At 49.4% G+C, this 23675-nt stretch overlaps 1 protein-coding gene across 3 annotated transcripts; it reads right to left on the reverse strand.

Annotated features, from left to right (window-relative positions):
- Window positions 1-11073: 11073 nt before the first annotated feature.
- On the reverse strand, window positions 11074-17110 carry Uts2r (urotensin 2 receptor). 3 transcript variants are annotated; one of them, XM_085694205.2, is made up of 2 exons: window positions 16620-17110; window positions 11074-12750 (listed from the first exon to the last, which is right to left on the reverse strand). In XM_085694205.2, exon 2 carries the CDS (start codon window positions 12677-12679, stop codon window positions 11519-11521), a length of 1161 nt encoding a protein of 386 aa, XP_085550331.1. In that variant the 5' UTR covers window positions 12680-12750; window positions 16620-17110; the 3' UTR covers window positions 11074-11518. The 3 variants fall into 3 exon arrangements, with proteins under 3 accessions (XP_085550331.1, XP_085550330.1, XP_087765760.1); XM_085694204.2 differs by lacking the exon at window positions 16620-17110 and adding an exon at window positions 16319-16612; XM_087909634.1 differs by lacking the exon at window positions 16620-17110 and adding an exon at window positions 12992-16310.
- Window positions 17111-23675: the final 6565 nt, after the last annotated feature.

The raw sequence follows: 23675 nt of genomic DNA on the forward strand, positions 1-23675 counted from the left end.
TTAATGACGTTTCAGAGGTTTCTGGAAAGGTCACACGGCCAATAATATTCCTCCTCAGCTGGGACTAAAGCTGGGGTCAGGTGTCAGCAGTAGGCAGGGGTTTGGGATTGGAGCAAGGGTGATCCTGCAGGTTCTAGTAGTTGAAGACAGCCATGGGCGTTTGAGAAAGTGTCACCTGGACAACCAGTATGAGGTGACACCCTAGACATGGGTCCAACCTGTGTTAACTACCACCTGACAGGTTTCTTCAGAGCAAGTGAAAACCCAGTTTAGTCTCCTTTCTCAGACCTTACAGACAAGTCTGTGTGAGCCGCTTCTAGACAATGTCAAGGAGATCCCATAATCCTTTCCTTTTAGCTCTGTGGTTGTCATTGAAACATTGCCAAAGACATGTCACACGGAAGCCAGGGCGTGGAGCTTATAAAGGACCTTCATTCACTATTTCCAGGCCGGTATCTTCCTCTTGTGTCAAGCCTGGACAGACCCAATGAGTAAGAAGTGTTGAGAGTTCTATGGATATGGCAAGAGCTGGCCATTTTATATGATACCTATTTAGTACTGTCAGCCTCAGCTGAGGCTGTACCCACAGCCACGAGGCTCCACTTATTGCCTGTACTGGGGGTCTAGCTCATGTGGACAGAACGGTAGACATTTTTGTTTGTCACTGCAGTGGGGATCAGAGACTGCGTGGGTCCCACCTGACAAATCTCCAGGGATAGCACTGGACTTCTGGATAGGAAGCCAGGTCTGGAAGACAGGCACTTGGGGTTGATGGCTGCCCTGAAAGCTGAGGTGTGGGCAGAGTACCCAGGAAAGCTCTGTTCACACTGACACTAACCCCAGACCCTCACACACAGTCTGTGAGTCCCTTACAGCTTCCATGCAGCCTCCATGCAGCCTTAATCTAGGTACCAACAACCTCTGTGGAGCCTCTGTGGAGCCTCATGCAATGTCCCACCTCTTCAGTGCTCCTAACCCTGAAGCAGGAGGTAAGCAAAGAGACCGCCAGGGCTTATTTATGTTTCATGTGCTCAATTGACACATTGCTTTCCAGATAACCTGGGAAAACATCAGCCCAAGTTCAAAGCAGCAAGACAAACACGTTAGAAACAGTGGGTTGACATCAAACAGAAGAGACCTGGATACACTTTCCCAAAGGCTCTCTGATAAACTGCAATCCAGTCCCATCTTAGCAGTCTCTCCCGGGACACCTGAGACTGCAAATATCAGGGTTTCATCCATTTCTTGGATGTCTGTTTTCATCCCTGTGAGTTGCCTTGTGCCAGACCTTCAGCTCTCCCCATGGATCTCTCTGTCTCTGTCTGTCTCCCCCACACCTCAGATAGCGTCTCCTCGTGTAGCTCTGACTGGTGTGCAACTTTGTATGTAAACTAGGCTGACCTCTAACTTAGAAAGGTCTGCCTGTCTCTGCCTCCCCGGTGCTGGAAATAAAGGCATGCACCACCATGCCTGGGTTTCCGTGGGTCTTAACCTGAGCATCTTCTCTGTGGTTTTACTTCCTTCCTGTTAGCACCAACTGGGAGAAACAGTCCTTGTCCACCAGGAGGTAAGGCACAGCCTTCTGTTCCCTCGGGGCTCTCAGTTGCCCTTCTGTACTATGATCAGTCTGGTATCTGCACCCGAATGTGCACACCATGGCCCACGCATGCAGGGAAGGGTCTGTGGCCTGTGCACCACCCCCACAGAGGACATCAGCTCCAACTCAGCACCATCTAGTTTATAAACTAACCCTTCTTGAGGCCTAGATTAGGCAGAACAGGAGTGCTCAGGGCCCAATCCCTAATCTTGAGAAGGCAGGCAGGGGCTCACAGAAATCTCTCTGGCTGTGCCGTGTTGGGAGATAATGGCCCCTTCAATGCTCCCTTCTCTGACCTTTTATAAGAACAGAACACGCCTTTAATCCCAGTCCTCGGGAGCCAGAGCCAGGTGAATATCTGTGAGTTCGAGGCCAGCCTTGTCTACAGAGCAAGTTCCAGGACAGACTCCAAAGCTACACAGAGAAACCCTGTCTCAAAAAACAAACAAAAAAAACAGATAGTACTGCCTGATGGACTTTTTGTTTTGTTTGTTTTTGAGACAGGGTTTCTCTGTGATCACAAATTTTGGCTGTCCTGGAACTCTGTAGACCAGGCTGGCCTCGAACTCGCAGAGATCCGCCTGCCTCTGCCTCCCGAGTGCTGGGATTAATGGCGTGTGCCACCACCGCCCAGCTTACCTTTGCACTTCTTGACCCTCTTGCATCTTGCCTCAACCTCCTGTTTTTCCCCAGTGTGCCCAGCCCCTCAGCTCAGGCCTTCCTAACCTTTTACCACCACTGGCATAGAACCCTTTTACCCTCAGGGAAGGCTAGAAGTACCCAAAGTGTGTGTGTGTGTAGTGGGGGGGTGGTCTTAGCAATGCATAGGTCCAGACTCTGCCTTTTAGTGAGGTCAAGCACAGGGTGGGCTTGGGAGTGCCTCCTTTTCCCCATGCCTCAGGGCCCCTTTCCGAGGCCTTCAGCTCAGACAGTTCTGTTCTGTGTCTACATTTCAGGTTTTATGTGCAGGTTGGTTCACCCACTAGGTCCCCATGCCCAACCCTGTTCAGGGTCCTAGCCCTACAAGGATTGTTGGCATAGACCAGCCAACACTGACCACCAGCGCACAGAGCACTACCCTGGGCACCTGTGGTGCCTCTGATCTCACCCTGATGCATACTTACAGAGTGAGACACAGGATCTGGACTTTGGATCATGCTGTGAGTGGCCAGAAGCTGTGAAAGGCTCACTGTGTCCCTGCTGGCCAGCAAATGTATCTGTGTTCCAGGCTCGTGGCCACCTGGGCAGCACAGCCTCTGGGCCCTATCAAATCTGCAAGAATCCATTGGTGCTTAGCATCTGACTGCAGATCATCTGCTTTGTTCCCTGTCTGCAGAGCTTGGGTGCCCCTTAAACCCCGAGTTCCTTAGCTAAGAGGACTTAATAGAAAAATGGCCAAGCGTCAGGTCAGCTGAGGTCGCTGTAAAACCTGAAAGACACAGACAGCCAACCAATCTGTGCAGTCTGAGAAAACTGCAGGCGAAACAAGCTGGGTAGGGGAGGAAGGGACATCCCCAGAAGACGACCCCTTGGCTGGACAGAGATCGTGTGTTGGTAGGGAAGGATGGGCAGAGAGGTGTGATGTGCCAGATAGAATCCTGGCTGCTTTCCTGTACTCCCTTACCATCGGCCCCACCCAGCCTCAGCATCTGTGGTTCTGGGAGGACAAAGCTGCAGTGTACTACAGCTCAACCATAGGCCACCGCCAGCCTGTCTACCTGCCCCTGGCAGCTTAGGGGATGGGGACAATCGGGATCCTTTGGAGCCAGATCAGTCTTGAGGGATGTGGTCTTCCTGACTCCGCACGGGACAGGGTTCTAACTGGCCTAGAAATGGCCTGAGTCTGGAGGTGCCTGACATTGGCTCCAGCTGCCTGGCTTCCATTCATCCGTCATCTGTCTGGAATTTGAATGGAAAAACCTGCATATACTGGGGAGAGGTGCCAGGACAGGCTCAGCTAGTTCCCGAGGGCCTTCCTGGAGGTATTTGCAAACCTAACTCCTACTGCCTCTCCCCTGCTGGCCCTTTCGGTGGCCTGGCAAGAACACCACCATCACCCGCTCTGGCTGGGTGCAAGTTCTAGGCAGAAAGAGTGGAGGCCTTCACAGACCAGTGACAGTCATTTGCTCCTGCTGTCCTTGCATGTCAGGGCCTTCTCATGTCGCAGCTCTAGCAGGTGGGGACCCCTCTGGTGCCTTTAGTTGACATAATATCCACTCTGCTTGTAGATGATACTTACCAAAGAACTCATTCCTGGAAAGATTACTAATGCAGGAAAACTTGCTGTGTGGCTTTTCCACTGATGAATGACTTACACAGGTGTGGGAGTGGTCTGACCCACGACGTCATCACATACCCCTCCACTGCTTTACCCCTACCAACGCTGTCAGTTGGGCACCTCGCACCCTCTCCAGTTTGAGCTTTTCTGAGAACATCAAGCCTGGGAGATGTGACGTTAACCCCAAGCTGAGGCAAGGGGCTCTGATGCCAAATTCAAGCAATAATGGAGCTGCTTGAAGACCGATCAGCCTTGTGACTGGAGAATGGGATCGTGCCTGGAAAACTACTGATCTGCCAAGTTTGCTAGCTGAGGAACTTTCTTCCTGCATTCACTCAATTCATCCGTTCATCTCCTAGATGCCAGACCCCCACGGTCCCACAGTGGGGTTCACAACCTGTCAGGGTGCCATCACGGCTCCCTGGTTCACAGCCGGTCAAGGTACCATCACGGCTCCCTGGTTCACAGCCGGTCAAGGTACCATCACGGCACCCTGGTTCACAGCCCATCAGGGTACCATCACGGCTCCTGGTTCACAGCCCGTCAGGGTACCATCATGGCTCCCTGGTTCACAGCCCGTCAGGGTACCATCATGGCTCCCTGGTTCACAGCCCGTCAGGGTACCATCATGGCTCCCTAGTTCACAGCCCGTCAGGGTACCATCACGGCTCCCTGGTTCACTGCTGGTCAGGGTACCATCATGGCTCCCTGGTTTTGCTCTGGGCTGAAACAGCCAAGCAGACGTTCAGGTATGAACAGATATGTCTTATCCCTGTGGTCCTCTCAGGGGGAACATGGGTATTCCGTCCAGCCAGGCCATCTTTGGCTACAGGGCTTCCTGAGGTCCTCCTTGTCCCATATTTGTCAAAGTCTTCTGCTCCTAGAACTCTCGACATTTAACTTGGCTTTTTACAAAACAATCCATTTAGCCAGTGTCTTTTCAGTAGAACACTCATCAGCGTTCTATGAACAGAAATCTCTTCTCAAATGCACTGGAAATACTTTGTATCGGTGTCGAAGGCTGAGAGCAGGAAGGTTCCAGCCTCTCCACGAGTGCTCACGGCCCAAACACTAGAACAGTAACTTGGCTTTTACTCTAAAGAGCATTGACCCTGTGGCGGCCACACTGATGGTTCCATGTATCATGGTGCCCCCGACAATCTGTTATCTGTACGGTATAAATCCACGTGTCTACCTGTAGATTGTGGTTCATCCATCAACAGATTCCTTAAGGCTACAGAGAGTGAGCAATGGCCATTGTTCAGCACGCACTTGTCTGAAAACCAATAGGATACAGACACACAAGGCCACAGATTTGAGATCCCATTATAAAGGCCTAGAATAGTGGTTCTCAACCTGTGGGTCACAGCCCCTTTGGAGTCCTATATCAGATATTTACATTATGACTCATAACAGTATCAAAGTTACAGTTATGAAGTAGCAGTGGAATAACTTTACAGTTGGGGGTCACCCCAACATGAGGAACTGTATGTATTGAAGGGTCCCTGCGCTAGGAAGGTTGAGAACCACTGATCTAGCAAAACCTAACTGAGAGCAGCAGAACAGTCTCTGGGAGACTGGGGATGGCTGAGCCTTTGGGACAAGGGAGCTGGGGATGCTCAGGACATGTTCAGGCCCTGTCTTGTGGACAATATCACCACGATCAGGTTAGAACCAGGTGCTTATTGTAGGCAGAAAAAGCCTGTTGCTGAAATCCTCTGATTGGGGTAGACAGGTTTCAATGCGTAGGAACCTCCATTTTCCTCACCCATGTCCCCTCACTCTGTGTACACCTCACAGAGATTCACAAAGCAAAGTGCATAGGTCCAGAAGGGGGCTGGACCAGACCTAAATAATGGGGTGGACACTGGAGAAAGGAAAAGCTTAGGCCAAGTGGGGCCTCCAAAGGAAGGGGATTGCTGATGATTGGGAAACCTGGGGCCTGGACCCCAGTTCTGACCTCTTCAGTTCCCAGGCTCTGTGCTTACTCTGTTTCCTTCTCCCTGCGGCATAGCTGATAATGGCTCAGTGTACAGGGGTATTAGTCTAGAGGACTTGGGGAGGCACGGGATTCTTGTTATTCTGGAAATGCTCTGGTTCAGCTAGGCTTGGGTGATAGTGGAGATGCCTGACACGAGAATGCTTAAATAACGTTCCCAAATTTAAAGCTGCATGTATCCTCTGGGAGAAATTTCAAAAAGCATAAGATTAAAAAAAAAACAAAAACAAAATTAAAGTTTTTCTACCATCAGCTAACACTGTTGATATTTAAGGCATTTCTGTGAAGCTTTCTGTTTTGCATATGTGCGTGTGTATTTACATACCATGCAGTCGTGCACACAGGCATACTTGTACACACACATGCATGTCCACATACAACCACACACCAGATTCCCGTGCACATAATCACAAATGTACTTCCATTTGTTTTAAATAAGGCTTGAGATTGTGCTACACAACCTTGTGTTCTGGTCTCCCTCCATGACCACAGGTTCATCCCTCTCTGGCCCCACAGGGTGCTGTTCTTCTTTGAAGATACCATGCCATGACCTAGTTCATAGCTGTGGGACTCTCCATGACTGCTGAAATTAGGTCCTTGCTACATAAATCCTTAGCCATGTCTGACATTTGGATTTCAGGATAAAATCCTGATTGCTCAGGCAAGAGTCATAAACATTTGTGCGACTCTATGTATTTATTTGAATTTTGAAACAGACTACCTCTTATTTATTCTTTGACAGTTGCATACATGTAAACACTGTATCTTGATCATATTCATTGTATATTTTATCTACCTGTCTGTCTACTCCCTATAATTCTGTGGTGCTAGGCTTGGAACTCAGTCCCTCATGCCTCTTAGGCAAATGTTCTATCAATTAGTTCCACTGGGCTCGATGAGAAAGGTCATTTTTTTTTTATTTTTTATTTTGGTTTTGTTATTTTTTTTAAACCACAGACTCTCTATTTTGGCTTTTAGTATTTTTTTTTCCTGCTTCAAATTCTAAATGACTTATACAACCAGAGTTTTCACTCTTCTGGAGAGCTCTGATGGGTCAGACTTCCTTCTTTTCCTTTTCCTTCCTTCCTTTCTTTTTAAATCAGGGTCTCACTCTGTAGCTCTGGCTGCCTGAAACTTGCTGTGTAGACTGGACTGGCCTTGAACTGCCTCTGCCTCCCGAGTGCTGGGATGAAAGGTGTGCACCACTGTCCCCTGGGTCAGATGGTAGTCATCTTTCTTTTCCCCATTTTAGGGCACTCACTTTCTCCTTCATTCTTTTATGATTTTATTTTTCACATTGTCTTAGTTAGAGTTTCTTCCTTCCTTCCTTCCTTCCTTCCTTCCTTCCTTCCTTCCTTCCTTCCTTCCTTCCTTTCTTTCTTTCTTGTTTTTCAAGACAAGGTTTCTCTGTAGCTTTGGAGCCTGTCCTGGAACTAGCTCTTGTAGACCAGGCTGGCCTCGAACTCACAGAGATCCACCTGCCTCTGCCTCCTGAGTGCTGGGATTAAAGGTGTGCGCCACCACCACCCGGCTTTAGTTAGAGTTTCTATTGCCGTGAAGAGACACCATGGCCACTGCAACTCTTATAAAGGAAAACATTTAATTGGGGCAGCTTACAGTTTCAGAGGTTTAGTCCATTATCTTCAGGGTGGGACATGGTAGTGTGCAGGCAGACGTGATGCTGGAGAAGGAGCTGAGAGTTCTACATCTTGATCCATAAGCAACAGAAGGGGAGACTGTGTCCCAAACTGGGTGTAGCTTGAGCATAGGAGACTTTAAAGCCTGCTCCCCCTCCCCACAGTGACACACTTCCTCCAGCAAGGCCACACCTCTTAATAGTGCCACTTCCTATGAACCTATGGGGCCATTTTCTTTCAAACCACCACACACATGTTCAAAATGCCACCTGAGTTTTGCTTTGACTGAGAGACACAGTAACACGCCTGGTGGCAAATCTCCTGTCTCCAGGGTCAGCCTGGTTCAGATAGGAGCCATTTCTGAGCCAGGCTACCTCACTGGAAGGTTATAGTGTTAGGTTGTTTAGCATCTTGGAGGAAAGCCACATAAAGGCCTTGGAGCCTCTGCTCCTCTGGCCATCGTCCACATTGTGTCTAGATCAGAGGCAGATGCTTTTGACTCTGCACCTGAGTCCCAAGGCCCCAGACACAGGCATCCAAAGTGAGGTTGAACGGTGAAGGGTGGCCTCGACCTCCTGCTGGGACAACATCGACCAGCAGCTCCTACCTGGGTCTAATACAGGATAGAGCAAGAGCCCCAGACAGGGTGGGTGGATCTGACATCCCAAGGGCACGTGGTCCTGGAACACTGTCCTGGAACATAGGTGTCTCAAGAAGCTAACTAACACATCCTGGGACAGTCAGAGGCCAGCTCCACCTTCCTCTAACACTCTTGACACAAAGCACCGGTTACATCACACAGACATGTCAGCTTTTTTTTCTTCTTTGCAAGAGTTTGAGTGTTAGGTGGATGAAGTCTAAAAGCTAAAGTACTTGATCTATCACCCTGTATCCCCCAGTCTCTGTGGGCTCATTGATCACACAGGTCCATAGTTCCCTCTCTCCAGCTACTGGCTACCACTGCCCGGGAGGCTATGCCTGGACTCAGATGGAGACCCTGTCAGCTCATTAACAGCCAGATCAAGCCTGGGAGTGTGGCCACTCCACCTTCTTCTCCCTTCCCCTCTCCTGACCCCTTCCCCTCCCTCCTATCATCAAGTCCTCTCCTGGCTCACCAGAGCAGCATAGGCTTTCTCCATTATAATTGTAACTTTCCCTGAATAGGAATTCTCCAGCAGAGCTTTCTGTTTGTGCTGGGTGTGACAGGAAGGTTTCAGTGGAGAGTGGCTCCAACTTCCAGCTAGACTCGAGGGCAGGCAAGCCATCAATAGGCCTGCCCCTGCAGGTGTGGGCCAAAGGAGGACAGAGTCAAGGTGTGACTCTGTGATGGTGGTCATGCCCAACCCCACCAGCCTCACCTCTCTTGATTCCCAGAGAGACAGAGAGACTTGGAAGCTAGGCTTGGAATCACTCATGTCGGAAGCTGACACGTTAACCCCATTGTCAGCTTGTCAGAGGCCTCATCTCTGTCAGATGGCAGAGTGTGCTGAATGTGTCTTGTGGGTGTTTGTATATGTTGTGTGTTTTGTGTACATTGTATGTTGTGTCTGTGGCATGTGCATATATGCATGTGTTGTGTTTGATATGGTATGCGTATTGGGGTGAATGTGTGAGGTAAATATCTTATGCGCTTGTTGTATATGATGTGGAATGTGTGGTGGGATACATGTTTGTGGTGTGTACTTGGTGCATTTGTTCTATGTGGGTAGTGTACATGTGTGTGTATGTGTGCACATGTGTGTGTTTGTGTGTGCATGTATGTGTGTGTATATGTGCATGCGTGTGCATGCATGCACACATGCACATGTAAGTACGCATTATCATTGTTCTGGTATCAACCTCTGTGCTGGCCCAAAGAGGCCCTGAGGCCAGATCTAACAGGTACCAAGACTCTAGGATAGTGATTGTCACAGAGATACTGGTTATTCATCCAAGTCTTCCCAGGACAGTGGTTCTTATTACAAGTGGTCTTTTAGAAGCTCCAGCTTTAGGACTTTGTTACTGTCAGGACGGTAGGGACATCTAGGATATATCAGGTCCCTCTGGGTGAGGAACATGCTCTCACAGACCTCACTAGGTTACCCCCTGATGTCGGCTCTGGGGATGAAGCTACACTCCCCATTGCTCGAGCTTTTCCAGTTCATGGCCACCCCATCCTGTACTGTAGAACAGTCTCTGAGGGGAGGAGAGGTGTGGTCCTCTCTGGGGATGGTATCCACCCCTTCAGTTGTGTGCTGACTTTGTCACAGTGCCCTAAGTGGGCATATAGTATTGCAGAAACCCCCTTCTCTGGGTCATCTGAACTCTGGAGAAGGAGGAAGCCTCCCAGAGAAATGGGGGTCCTGTAATGAGGGCCACCCCTGCTCAGGACTGAGGCCACTTTAGGAATGAATGTCAAGTAAGGATGGTACAAACTTGGACCCAGCTCTGAGTTCTTTGAGACAAGAACAGGAATTGGACTTTTTCGAGAAAAGGGGCTTTCTAAAGCTGAAGCCCCCTGCATCAGGGACACAGTAAGGTTTGGAGTAAAGAAGAGGGGCAGCACAGGGCAGGGGTCTCCAGCTGGGTTAGGATGCTCGGTCCCACCGCCCACACACTCAAGTGATTCACTAGTCAGTTTCTGGTTTTGCAGAGCTGGGGCCTCTCACATGCCAAGCAAGTTTTCTGACACTGAGCTATATTCCCAGCCCTTTTAATTTTTTTAAATTTAGAGTTGAGCATGGTGGCGCATGCCTTTAATCCCCAGTATTCTGGGTGCAGAGGCAGGTGAATCTCTGTGAGTTCAAGGACAGCCTGATCTACAGAGTGAGCCTGAGGGCAGCCAGGGTTGCCTAGTGAGAGACTATCTCAAAAAAGTTCTTTTTGTTTGTTCGTTTAAATTTAGAAGCAAAGTCTTTGATATGTAGCACAGGCTGACCTCAAGCCTCAACTCCCTTTGTGCGTGTGTGTCCATCCATGTATGTGCCCTTACATATCCCTCTTATTTTTTTAAATAGCAAAATAAATCTAGTATCTTAGCCATGGCAAAGCACAAAGTACTGTGGCCAGCCACCAGAATCTACATCTGGAATATTGTATCACTCCAGAGACCTGCACTCCATATCCTGCTACAGGTGTGCCCCTGACCTTCAGAGGTGTGGTCTGCATATGGCAAGAGGAATGGTCAGCCAAGGAAAGGATGTCCCGAAGATGGTACTTGGGACAGGTTTGTCCAGGAGCAATGAGGCCAGGGCCTTATTGCTGTCACCGTGAGCCACATTTGGATTTTGACAACCTCATCCAAGAACTGTAGCCTGCAGGGCCTCCTTTGTGTACGTGAGCTTCACTGCTAGCCGAGCAGCTTCTCCTCCCAGTCCACCCAAGCCCCACCCCCAGGCTCTAATAACCTCTCCGTTATCCGCCCTCCTGCCGGCCTTAAATAAAGGGGAGGGCTCCCGTTCATAGGCAAAGGCTTGGAAAGCAGGCATGCCCTCACCAAACACTCAGGTGCTTCGCACTGGGGATCCCCGGAGTCCAGGACCACTCCCATCCCGACTTCCATCCCCAGAGCGGAGGCAGGGCAGACTGCAGAGTACAGGGTTTATTGTTCCTTATGCACACGGAGACTAGAACCTACCTTGGGACCGGCTGGGGGAGGGAGAGGGTAGAGCTTGGCTGCAGGCCCCTCACTAACCAGTAGGGGAGGGTCCTCAAGGCCCGAAGGGTTTCCTACAGATCAGGTTCACAGTGTGGCACTAGCTGCTCTGGGTAAGCAGGCTTTAGATGACTCAGCTCACCAGGGTCTACAGAAGCGGGTCTGGGCCGCAGGGTCTGAAGACTCTGGAGAGACAGGTTTGAAGGAGGCGATCGACACTGCGGGAAAGATGCTGACAGAGCTGAAGTGAGCAACAAAGAGAAAAGAACAGGGCACTTTCCGGAAGACAGCAGAGAAGGACAAGATGGTTAGGTTTGAGTAGGGGATTCTGGGAACGGGCTTCTCGGTGGCCTGGCTTTGGGTCCTTGCACGTTCAGACGAAGGCCCCACTAGGGGGAACTGGGGACAGCATGAGGGTCTCTGTGGTCTGCTGGCTGCTGGAGGACAGCGAGCGGCCGGAGTTCTGCTGGAGGTGGACTCGGCTGGGCAGGAAACTGCCAGCACTCCCTGGGCCACGGCAACTGCTACTACCCAGTGCTCGCTGGCGGCCACGCAGGTACTCACGATAGTTCTTGGTGAGCAGTGTATAAAGGAAGGGATTGACGCAACTGTTGCCGTAAGTGAGGCAAGTGGTCAGGTAGTTGACAATGCGTGCAGTCTGGGGTGCCAGTGGCATGGCCTCGTGGTACTGGGCCAGCAGCTGCCACAGCCAGAAGGGTAGGAAGCAGGCCCAGAAGAGGAGGACAATGCCAAAGATGAGGTAGAGCACCCTGGGGTTTGGCAGCCGCCGCGTCTGCTTGAAAGAGGCTTGCTGAGATAGCCAGTAGGCCCTGGCCAGGCGGACATAGAGCAGCCCAATGACCAGGCCAGGCCCCACAATGCTGGTCCCGAAAAGCAGCGTTAGGTAAATACGGTGGGCACGAGGGCCCCAGGACGGCAGGCAAAGGCTCTTGGGGCCTCTGTGAACTAGCCGGATGGCAAGCATCATGGGTAAGGTCAACAGCAGTGCCAGCAACCAGGTGCCCAGTGCCAGCAGCTTACGGTAACCCTTGGAGCGCTGCACTGTGTCCAGAGGTCTCAGTACCGCTGCGTAGCGCTCGCTGCTCATTATGGTCAGAGTGAAGATGCTGGCGTGCATGGTGAGGAAGTCCAGGCTAAAGAGAACACGGCAGCCCACATCTCCAAAGTGCCAGTCCTTAGTTACGTAGGTGGCTACGATGAAGGGGATGCTCATCAGGTACAGCAAGTCGGCCAGTGCCAGGTTGACCACATAGACATACATGGAGGCTGAGGCGTGCAGGAATCGGCACATGACCACCAGAGTGTACACGTTTCCCACCATGCCCACCACACCCATGGCTGAAAGCACCGCCCCAATGGCACCCGTGGCCACCAGGTCTTGCAGGGAGCTGCGATCTGTTGGGACAGTCCAGGAACTGTTAAGGGACACATTGGGGCCTCCAGGCAACTCAGACACAGTTTCTGACATGGTCAGCGTGGGGAAACTGGTTGTAGACTCCAGGCTCAGCGCCATCTCTCTGTCCTCACACTGGGCTTCTGGTGGGGTCCCACTGCTCAGTGAGGAGGGCCTGTGGGAAACCTGTCCTGTGGGAGAAGATTAATGTCAAAGGTGCAAGATAGCCACTTACTTCCATGCCCTAGCAGCCTCTATGATGGGCACAGACACTGCCCCTCTGAAAAGAGATGAGGGCTCACCAAGTCCTGTGCCCTGATGGAACCCTCAGAAGAACCCCTTTTGTGTCGTCTCCCCAGCTACACAGGGGACCCTATAGCCATTGAGACCCACTGTCCCCCAGGATACTCCCCAGCAGGGTGCCAGTCTCACCTCAATGCAAACGTAAGGCCTTTCCCTTTCTGAAAAGCTGGTCACAGCAAGGCGGAGGTCAGCAGTTGGCAGAGACAAGTCCTAAGTCCCGTTCTCCATTTTATGTCACTTGTATACCTTAAAGGGGTTTCTTCCCGCCACAGAAGTAACGTCTACTGAGTTTAAACGTTCCAATAGAAAAGTAGATAAAGGCCTTTGGATTTTTGTTTATCATATGAAGAAAATGAGCCTGAATCCCTGCCTCACATTACACACACAGTGATGGAGGGCAGTCAATCAAAACAACCTTTGGAAGAAAACATTATGATCCATGGCAGGAAAATATTTATTTTTTTCTAAAAAATTGTTTAAATTGCAGTCTTACTTGGTGTGCACATGTGAGTGCGTGTGAGCACATGTGATTGTGTATGTGCATGTGTGAGTGCGTGTGTGCATGTGCGAGTGCGTGTGTGCATATGTGAATGCCACAGTGTTCATGTGGAGGTTAGGTCAACCTTTGGGATTGATTCTTTCCTTCTTTTCCAGGCAGGTCTCCAGGCTCTAACTCAGTCTTGGAGGCAGCACCCTCACCCACGGAACCATCTTATCACCCTCCAGAAAATGGTTTTATTGTAAAACAAAGACTCACTATGCAGCCGTGGCTGGCCTAGAACTATGTAGGTCAGAATATCAAAATGGCCTTGAACTCACAGATCTACCTGCTTCTGCCTCCTGCGTATGCCACCATGCCCAACTTTTTTTTTAATTTTATTTTTTATAGTACAGCCCCTCCACTCTCTCAGATTTATTTGTTTTATATGTATGCGTGCTTTGCCTTCTCAAATGTATGTACACAAGATACACGCCTGGTATCCTCAGGGGCCAGGAAAAGTCAGATACCTTGAAACTGGAATTACGGATGGCTGTGAACCACCTTGTGGTTACTGCAAACCAAACTCATCTCCTCTGCAAGAGCAGCAGGTGCTCTCAATCACTGAATGATCTCTATAGTGCAGGAAAAGATTACTTAAAAACAAACTTAATTGGGGCTGGAGCCATCACTTGCTGCTCTTGCAGAGGAGCTGGGTTGGATTCCCAGCACCCGCATGGCAGCTGTCTTAGCCAGGGCTCTATTGCTGCGAAAAGACACTATGACCATGGCAACTCTTATAAAGGAAAACATCTAACTGGGGCTAGATTACAGTTCAGAGGTTTGGTCCATTATCATCATGGCAGGAAGCATGGCAGCATGCAGGCAGACATGGTGCAGGGATGGGGGTGGATAGCTGAGAGTTCTACATCTGGATCTGCATGCAGCAGGAAGAGAATGAAAAACTATGCCTGGCCTGAGCTTCTGAGACCTCATAACCCAACCCCAGTGATATACTTCCTCTAACAAGGCCACACCTTCCAATAGTGCCACTCCCTATGAGCCTATGGGGCCATTTTCATTCACACTGCCATAGCCACCAATAACCATCTGTAATTTCAGCTCCAGGGAATCTGACACTTTCCTCTGAACTCCTCAGGCACTTGGCACACATGTGGAGTACATACATATATTCAAACAAAAACATTTCGTACACATAAATAGAAATGTCTTTTAAAAAAAACACAAAACCCCAAACTTCATCAAAATGAAGAACTTCATTAAACAAGTAAAGGTGAGATGAGGAAAATATATGTCAGATCAATGGACCAGTGAACAGTATCCATGCGAGAACTGTAAACCATAGAGAAAAGAGTAATTAGCTATTTGCAGGACGGGCTGGGGGGAGGCAAACTGAACAGGAATGTCTGAAAGAAAATACCCCCAAAGGCCACAAACTAAGGAAAAGATGTTCCGCATAGCTTGTTATCGTTAGAGAAATGCAAATCAAAACCACAAAGAAACTAAGAACCATGCATGCGTACACGCACACAGCATGTCTATGTTGTGGGATGTTTGCACACTGTGTGAAGGTGGATTGCTGTGACTGGTGTAATGAAAAGCTGAACGGCCAACAGTGAGGCAGGAGGTACAGGCGGGATCTCAGGGGAGAGAAAGGAAGGGGAGGAGGAATTTAGGTACACGTGAGTAGCCAGGAGACACGAGAGGAAACAGGAAGTGCAAGATGGAAGAGAGGTAACACCACATGACAGAACATAGATTAATATAAATGGGTTAGTTTAAGTTATAAGAACTTAGGAACAAATCTAAGCTAAGGTCGAGCTTTCATAGTTAATAATAAGTCTCTGTGTCATTATTTGGGAGCTGACTGGCGGGACAGAAAAACACTCGTTACATGCCTATGTCCAGAAAGACCAGCACACCTGTTGTTGAGTTATGGGGGTTATAACTAGAATCCTCAGTGACTCCAGTGGAGACTGGGAAACGCTACAGCAGCCTTGGAAAAGTTTGGCTCTTCAACGAAGCGAAACAGGTGCGTTCCATGCCACCAGTGATCCACTGACACTCCAAAGAACAGCAACTTCATGTCTAATGAGTTGGAAACAACCCAAATGACCATAAATAGCAGCAGCAATAGTATAAAGCAAAGGTTCCATAAAAATAACCCACAGAAATGGAAAAACCTAGCATTGCAGTCTGGGAGAGACGTGGTTCTGAGGGACAGCAGCAGGCAGGAGCTTAAATGTGGCTCCCTCTGAGATAAGTTCATTAACGGAGAAGGTCATGGTTACAGGAGGTCAAAGCAGTGTGTGTGTGTGTGTGTGTGTGCTCTCACTATGAAACACTGGAAGTCCCTGGGGCTAGGTACACACATTTCCTGCCCTCAGTGGACCTCACACAGGTAAACATGTAAAACAAACAAACAAACAAACAAATCCCCACTTCCTCCAAACCAAAAAACTCTAAGCTCCAACCAGGGGTGGTAGCGCACACCTTTAATCCCAGCATTCTGGAGGCAGAGGCAGAGGCAGGCAGATCCCTGAGTTTGAGGTCAGCCTGGTCTACAGTGTTCGAGTTCCAGAACAACCAGGGCTCAAAAGAGGTTTTACAGAGAAACCCTGGCTCAAAAAACCAAACCGATGAAAACAAAAACCCCTCTAAGCTTCTAATATTTATTGTATAAGTATATCAGGGCTCTTGCTCGGTTAGGTTGACCTCACAAGAAAAAGAAAGGCCTAGAGGGTGGACCTAAAGGGTGAACTTTCTGAGAAGAAGCAGACAGAGAAGACCCAGAGATGCACAGGCCTCCCCAACATCCAGGCCTAGAAATGGCTTCTAGAAGTGCTCTTTCCCCTCAGCCAAAGCGGAAGAATCAAGCAGGTCTAGGGTGAGGAGTCTCCACACCCCCTGCTCCTAGTTTCATCTGCTGCGAAGCGCTTTCCGCATTGCTGTCTCACCTCACAGATCAGCCCCAGAGACACGGGGGTCCTCCTGCCCGGCTAGGAAGGCGAAAGGAAGCAGAAGCCACGACTGCCCCTCCAGTCACCGGTCCAGGGAGGGTGAAACTTTCCAATGCGTGCGCTGCCGTGAGACCCGCCAAACCCCGAGTAGCACACAGGCGCTCCCTGGCACACCGGGGACTCCGGCGGGCCGCGCCCTCCGGGATCGAGAGGTGCAGGCTGGGTTCGGGGTTGGCAGACGCCACGCGCGCCCAGGTCCATGCGCCCGGGGTTGTGCAGCCCGCGACCGTGTGCTCACCTCCGTCTGTCACGAAGCCATAGGTTGCCTCCCAGCGCGGGGCTTAAGAGAGGCGCCCGCGTCCAGTCACTCAGACACTCGAGACGCAGTGGCCATCATCGCACGCGCAGGTTGGCTAATGTCACTCGCGCGGAAGGAATGTCCCCGAGTGCTCTCCAGGCAGGGCGGTGGGGCACACGGTGCGGTGTGGGTCTCCCGCCTCCCGAGAGTTCCACACCACGCCTGCTCCTGAGCTGCAGCAGCCACCTGTCCCCCTGCCAGCTGGGAATGTGCCGGTACGGGTATTAATAACCGGCCGCGCAGGCCCTCGGGAGGGCTCCTCCTCGGAGATGGGCGCCGGACCTGGGCCGAGGTCGCTGCCACAGAGAGGTTGGCCAGGCGCGGATCCCAAAGAAGCAGCGCACTGCCATTCGGCTTCCTGACTTTGCCTTTCTGCTACACGGAAGGATCTCTGTGTATGCTGGGGGGCTCATTCTCCACCACCAGTGTCAGAGCGAGGCTCGGAGATTTATGAGTTACTGTAAAGGTGAGCCGTGAGTATGAATAGGGGGACAACCGTGGGACCATGATTAATCAATCATTCTCAAAGTAAACAGGTGCCTAGGTTTGGGTAGCAACCCTGAAGTCTTACGTTGCTGACTTCGAATGATGTGGTTGCTTCCACATTCTCTGGTGCTCAATCTTCTAGGAGAGACCATATAAAGCAAACTTGGGATATAGGGAGCCGCTCTCCATTCTACCCTTATCTGTGGCGGAGGTCCTGTTAAAGGCATCCTGTGGAATGGCTAACACCAGCTGATATGTTGCATGGTTAGTACTCAGAAGGACTGGTCCATGTTGGTCATACACTGGACAAAGATGAGTCCCCCATGGCTCTGGGACCAGGAACCAGACCATCATAGAAAACAATGCACAGAGATTACTCTGTGGAGTTCTACTTCCTAGGTGGAGCTCAGATGTGGGGTGTAGGAGCAGGGAACCACTTGTTCGTCCCAGCCGCCCAGCCCCAAAATAATCACACAGAAACTGTATTAACTAAACCACAGCTTGGTCCATTAGCTCTAGCTTCTTATTGGCTAACTCTTACATATTAACTTAACCCATTTCTATTAATCTGCATATCACCACGTGTAAAATTTCCAGGGTCTGTCTCTGGTGACTCCATGGCATCTCTCTGACTCCGCCTTCCTTCTTCCATGCTATAGGCCAAGCCATTTCTTTATTCATCAACCAATAAAAGCAACACACAGACAGAAGGACCTCCCACACAATTGGGGTCTGAAGGAAGGCCTTGACTGAGGAGGTTTGAATGAGGCCTCATCCCCTTTGCTCACACTCCTCTGGTTCAAGTCTCTCCTCCTCTGTGCCACCCTGCACACCAAGCGGTCTGATTCCCACATCACTTCAAATCCTGGCTCCCACCTCAGGCTCTGTACTTTCAGCCAGGAGAGCCAGAAAGCCTTCTGGTGGGCAACTGCCGCTGGCCATGCCAGAGGAACAGCAAGCTGTAATCGAAGTTCCAGGTGTCAGCCCACCAGAAGGCAATCCTCCGATGGGTCAGTCTCGTTTAGGGAAGGCCATGGGATACAGACCCTGGAATGTCTTTTGCTTCTGCGGTGCCTTTACATGTTTGCTGTGCCTCTTTCTCTGGTATCTAGCATGGTGTGAGTGGACGTGGGGAGATCTCCACTGCCTGTGATATCATGTGCTTATCTCTTGGAAACATCCCGGTCTACTGGACATTTTTTACCTTTGTATTGTCAAGAAGATGACACCCTGCAAGCTGTACTGTCTAATATAATAATAATAATGATGATGATGATGATGATGATGATGATGATGATGATGATAGCTTATACAGAGTTTAATGAATAAAAATAAATACAAGGGTTGTTTCACAGTCAGGGTCTGTGAGTCTCACCTAAGGAGCTGCATGAATTGTATCTCAAGTTAATGACTAACAATTGAGTCCCAATAGCCCAGCTAGTTTAAATTCTTCCAATCCTTAATGTTGGGCGATATATTTTTTCATATATAAAAGCTTAGGTTTGTGATTCCTTTAAGATTCCTTATGAGATTACCTTTAAAAATAAGTAATAAAGTAATTGGCCCTTCCTTTGTAACTGCAAAACGCAGCCTGCCGGTAAAAGACCTGACAAAAACACCTTGCTTGCCACAATGGTTAATCTATAACAAGTTGCTTGGTTATAAATGTATGTGGGTTTTTGGGATAGTTTGTTTTTCACCTGTAATACATAAAATGTTTAATCATGTGAGGGAGATTAAAAGCATGTTTTTACCTGTAGTCGTTCACTTGAGAAACGGAAATCAGCTGTTCCGACTGTTGTACTGCCTGGAAGATTCTAGTGGGGTAGAAAGGCTGTAAAATAACAAGAGATAGGAGAGAGAAGAAAGAAGATAAAGAACAAAGAAGGAAACCACCAAGAGAGTTTGATGGGAATCCACGGAGTCAGCCAAGTTGGACTTTTCTATTTGAGGGGGTTTAGGGAAAAAGGCAGTCACAAACTCCTGTGCTGCTGGAGGCTGGACCCCAGACTGAGGTAGGCATCTCTCTGGGGTACAGGATCACTGGGTCCCACTTTCAACCGTGTCTGTGTCATAGGTAGAGAGGGACCCCTGGAAGCTGGGAAGGCCTCAAATAACAGGGATATCAGCACTCCCCTTACAGCAGAACCAGGGCCTCGATCTATTCAGCCAATTCTCGGGCTTGGTGAGAGCCCAGACTATGGAGAAAGGGCTCTAGAAGCCAATGGTTTACCTAGGGGAAGCTGTTCAGGTCAATAAGCCCCAATATATGGATGTCTACAGGCTAGATACATGGATGACCAAGGATGGTCGTAGTTGTTTCTTGGTTCTCTGCACTTCTAGCAGCAGCTATGAGCCCTTGTCGTCTGACATCATTTCCCTTCTAGTACAGCTAGGCGAGCCCTCCACCACTGATCCTACAGAGCCCCAAGCCACAGGGCAACACCGTTTTCTGAGGGACCAATGCCTATCTAATGTGGATGCTGGACAAACTCTGTAGAGTTGCTGGGTCATCCCAAGAATGGTTAGCAGAGGTGATAGCTCAAGGAAGGGGTTCAAAGAGAAAGCTCAGAACCAGAAATGGGAGGTCATCTGAGAACCCTTCTCAGGGGCACAGGAAACCTCAGCCTTAGCCTGGTAAAAGGGGAACTTGAGTGTCCACAGGGACTCAAATGCTCACATAGACCTGGGCTGTCCAAAGGCAAATGCCTCCCACAGTCCCCACATCTATAATGCTCTGCGAAGAAACACCCTAGCTATCTGCAAGTCACTTCATGGGCCATTAAATCATACGCTGTGATCGTGCCACCTGCACTTTCTCTAAATGTGACTTCTAAAGCTTTATTCTGCACATAATGGCTTCATTATGTCTGAGAGTGATAATTTCTCTGAAAGAACTCATTTCTATTTGCATTACCACAGTCTGCAAAAAAAGGAGGCTTTGTGGGTAGGAGCCTGTTTGGGGGGGGTGATTTCTTTCTCAGGTGCACATTCAGTCCATATACAGGTGCTTTTCGACTTATTAAAGAAGCCCAATGCTTTATAAGTATACCACTAGGTGCTCAAAGACCAGCGGTCCTTCTCTCTACCATTCTGGTCCACAAGAACAGCAATTTCTCAGGGGAAACATTGGGAAAGGTTAAGAGCAGACCGAGACTGAGACAACCTAGGTTTCGATGCACCTGTGACATCCTGGGCAGGCCCAGGGAACCAAGTGATTCAATGCAGAGATGGCTTTGAGGCCCACCCACGTCAGAGGCTGGGATGCTTCCCAGGGTGCTGTGGCTGCACCATATAGCCCACAGTGGAGATTCATTCACCTCCCCATCCCCACTGCTGGAGCTCTCCATAGACGGCCACCACTCCACATCTCCAGGAGGTACGTCTTTTCATACAGAGAATAATTTCCCTACTTCTAGCCTCCGGTACTGCAGTTTCCTGCCTCCGGGCGTCATGTCCCTCAGCTCTGAGACCCAGCTGGAGAGACGATGATCACAATGAAATCAATTAAAATTTGTACCAGTCTGCAGCTGAGGAGAGGGGTAATTGATTAGTCAACAGCCTCGACATTGCAGTGATCCCAAGAGATGGAAGCTCTAAAGATGGCAGATGGGCTGAATGCAGACCTGTTCCTGACCAGGAATTCCCACGCTATTGAAAGCTGAAAATACAGAGGCAAAGAGAAATATCTAACACCCTAGTTTCCCTGAGAATCAGCCTCAGGGGCCTCCTGCTGCAGAAAGAGAGACAATGGGGTTCGAACACTGCTGTCTTCTGGTCCCAAAGGCTGAGTGACCTTCAGAAAAAAGGTCCCAGTTCAGGATCCACAAATACTTAACGTCCTGGGTAAGGGGATGGTGTACACAGTCATGGGGAGCTTTTCTGGGGATGGCAAAGGTGGAGGGAGGGCGGAAGGCCAAATTTTCTTGCAAGAAGTACACCAAAGCCGTATCTCCTTACAATACCTAGGAACAACCCTAATCTTGTATCCTTATAACTTCAGAAACCTCTCTTCTCTCAGCATGGCCATTCACTTCTTCCTGAGTGATAAGTAGGCCAGGAGCATCAAATCCTCCATGTCTAGCAGCAGTGGGAGTGCCCTGACCTCCCACTGACCCTGAAAGCAACAGAGGAGCCTGGTCTAAGAGGTGGGACCCTTGTCCCTCTAGATTCCCTCCTGGGAGCTCTCCCCCATCTTCCTATTCTCACCACCACCACCACCACCATCAGCGTCTCCACCACTGCCACCACCATGATGGTCGCCGTCACCATCTTTGCCACCAGCACTGCCATTGTCAATGTGATCCCCATCATTGTTTCTCATGCATAAGTGAGTAAAAGACACCATCTCCACCTAGACCACAAAATCACGGTCCTTCCTGATAGCTATTTCATATTGATATGTAAGTAGGAACACCCTTCTCTCCTCCATGTTCCCATCCGCCTTCTCCCCCAGAGGCACTGTTTCTCTAAGACTGGAGCGCCTCCCAAGATGTTTTGGTCTTTGACCACGTGTGGCTTTTCCGCGTGTAGTTAATGATGTTATGTTGAAACGTTGTCATAAATGACACCATAATGCACGTGCCAATTTATACATTTTCTTCTCTCTCCACTGATAAGAGTTCATGTGTCACTCTGACAGGCTCTACACCCTCCCCTGCACACCCTACCTGTTTCCCATGGCTCCTCCATTCCATTCCTGGGAAAACATGCGCACCAGAGTCAGGCTCTGGGTTAGATCTTCAAGTGATCAAAGAAGCCAGGGCTGTAGCTGCTGCATCTCAGCACCCCAGCTTCCTCATCTAAGAAATGTAGAAGTACAGCCAACTTTTCAGGGTATTGGTGGAGTCATGTCAACGACAAAAAGTTTTTCATTGTTTGGAACAACCGTCTTTAGGAGCCTGGCAAGCTGTAAATGCAAGTGAGAGTGATGTTGGTACAGCTTCACATGCAGGAGCCATAAGATTGTGGAAGCATTTCCACAGGCAACAGACATGGCTTTCCACCCAGGTGCTCTGAGAAAAGGGTGGTGATCCCTTCCCTGGGCCGGCACCCTTGAACTGCAACATTTGATGAACTTGAGGTGACATTCACATGACAAAGTGATTGGATATGAAAAATTAAATGGCACTAAATGAGTTCAGTGTGCACAGCTCCTCTCCCACCTGATTTCAGAACATTTCCAGAGCTCTAGCTAGGGGCCGCCCTGTCCTGAAGAACTGCTCTACTCTGAACGTCTTTCATGAACACAGACACACTTTCACCCAGCGTGACGCTTTCGAGGTCCGTCCATGCTGCCGGGATGCACCCGGGATGCCATTTTGTCACCGTGTATGGATTGCCACAATTTATCTGCTCGTGGCTTGCTGGAAATATAGTTTTTAATTTTTACAACTGTGAGCAATGCCGCTAAGAGCATCAACACCCCGGTGTGTCGTTCTTTTGGCGTCTATGCTGGATCAGATGCTTTTCCTCCTTATTTTTAGATGAGAAAAACCGAGAATTCAGTACAGGTTCCCTAAACAGAGATGGTGAGCTCCTTGGACTGCCTCTCCTTAGGATGCACCCCACTCCCATTCCACGCTGTGGTGGAATTATTTAAAAAAGAACCATGGAAGGGCCAGTGAAATGGCTCAGGGGAAAAGGCACTTCCGCCAAGACCGATGGCCTGAGGTCAATCTCATGGACCAATGTAGTGGAAGGAGAAAATAATCCTACATGTCAAGTGCCGTTGATTTTTTTCATTTCAAATAATTTTATTGTGTGATGTTACCTCAATTTAATGCATACTGTGGTGTGACACACTCACACCCATACCCCTATACACCTCCACAATAAATAATTGTAATCAAATTTATTTTTAAAGCCTGGGTGCTGGAGAGATGGCTCAGCTGTTTGTGCAAATATAAGGGCTGGGATTCGAATCCTAGAACCTATGCAACAATCCAGGTGTTTAAAGCATGGGGGCAACTTCAGTTCTGAGGGAGGTAGAGAGATACAGGAGGATACTTGCCACTTGTGGGCTCCAGCTGGGAAGAGAAAAACACAAGATCCAGGTACTAGAGACCCTGCCTCAGATATAGGCACAGAGACAGAGGACATCCTACATCTTTTTCTGGACTCGGTGTGCACACAGTCACATACAAATCAATCAGTGAATACATTTCCTTTGATTTAAAAAGGCCTGCACAAGCTGGTGGTGGTGGTGCACACATCTAAACCCAGTACTCGGGAGGCAGAGGTGGGCAGATCTCTGTGAGTTTGAGGCTAGTCTGGTCTATAGAGCGAGTTCCAGGACAGGCTCCAAAGCTACACAGAGTAACCCTTATCGGAAAAACAAGAACAAAACAAAACAAAACAAAACACCCGCATAATAAAGGGTTTAAATACCACAGGTATGGTTTGATAGGTAAAATCTCTTACAGATGACCTGAGTGGCCATTTTTTTTGTTTGTTTGTTTGGTTGGTTTTTCGAGACAGGGTTTCTCTGTAGTTTTGGAGCCTGTCCTG

This window comes from Myodes glareolus, chromosome 9 (assembly GCF_982192425.1).
Source record: "Myodes glareolus chromosome 9, mMyoGla1.1, whole genome shotgun sequence".
NCBI classification, from domain to species: Eukaryota; Metazoa; Chordata; class Mammalia; order Rodentia; family Cricetidae; genus Myodes; species Myodes glareolus.

Excerpts from the sequence above, each read along its gene's own strand:
- Uts2r (XM_085694205.2), bottom strand. The coding sequence starts at position 12,679 with ATGGCGCTGAGCCTGGAGTCTACAACCAGTTTCCCCACGCTGACCATG.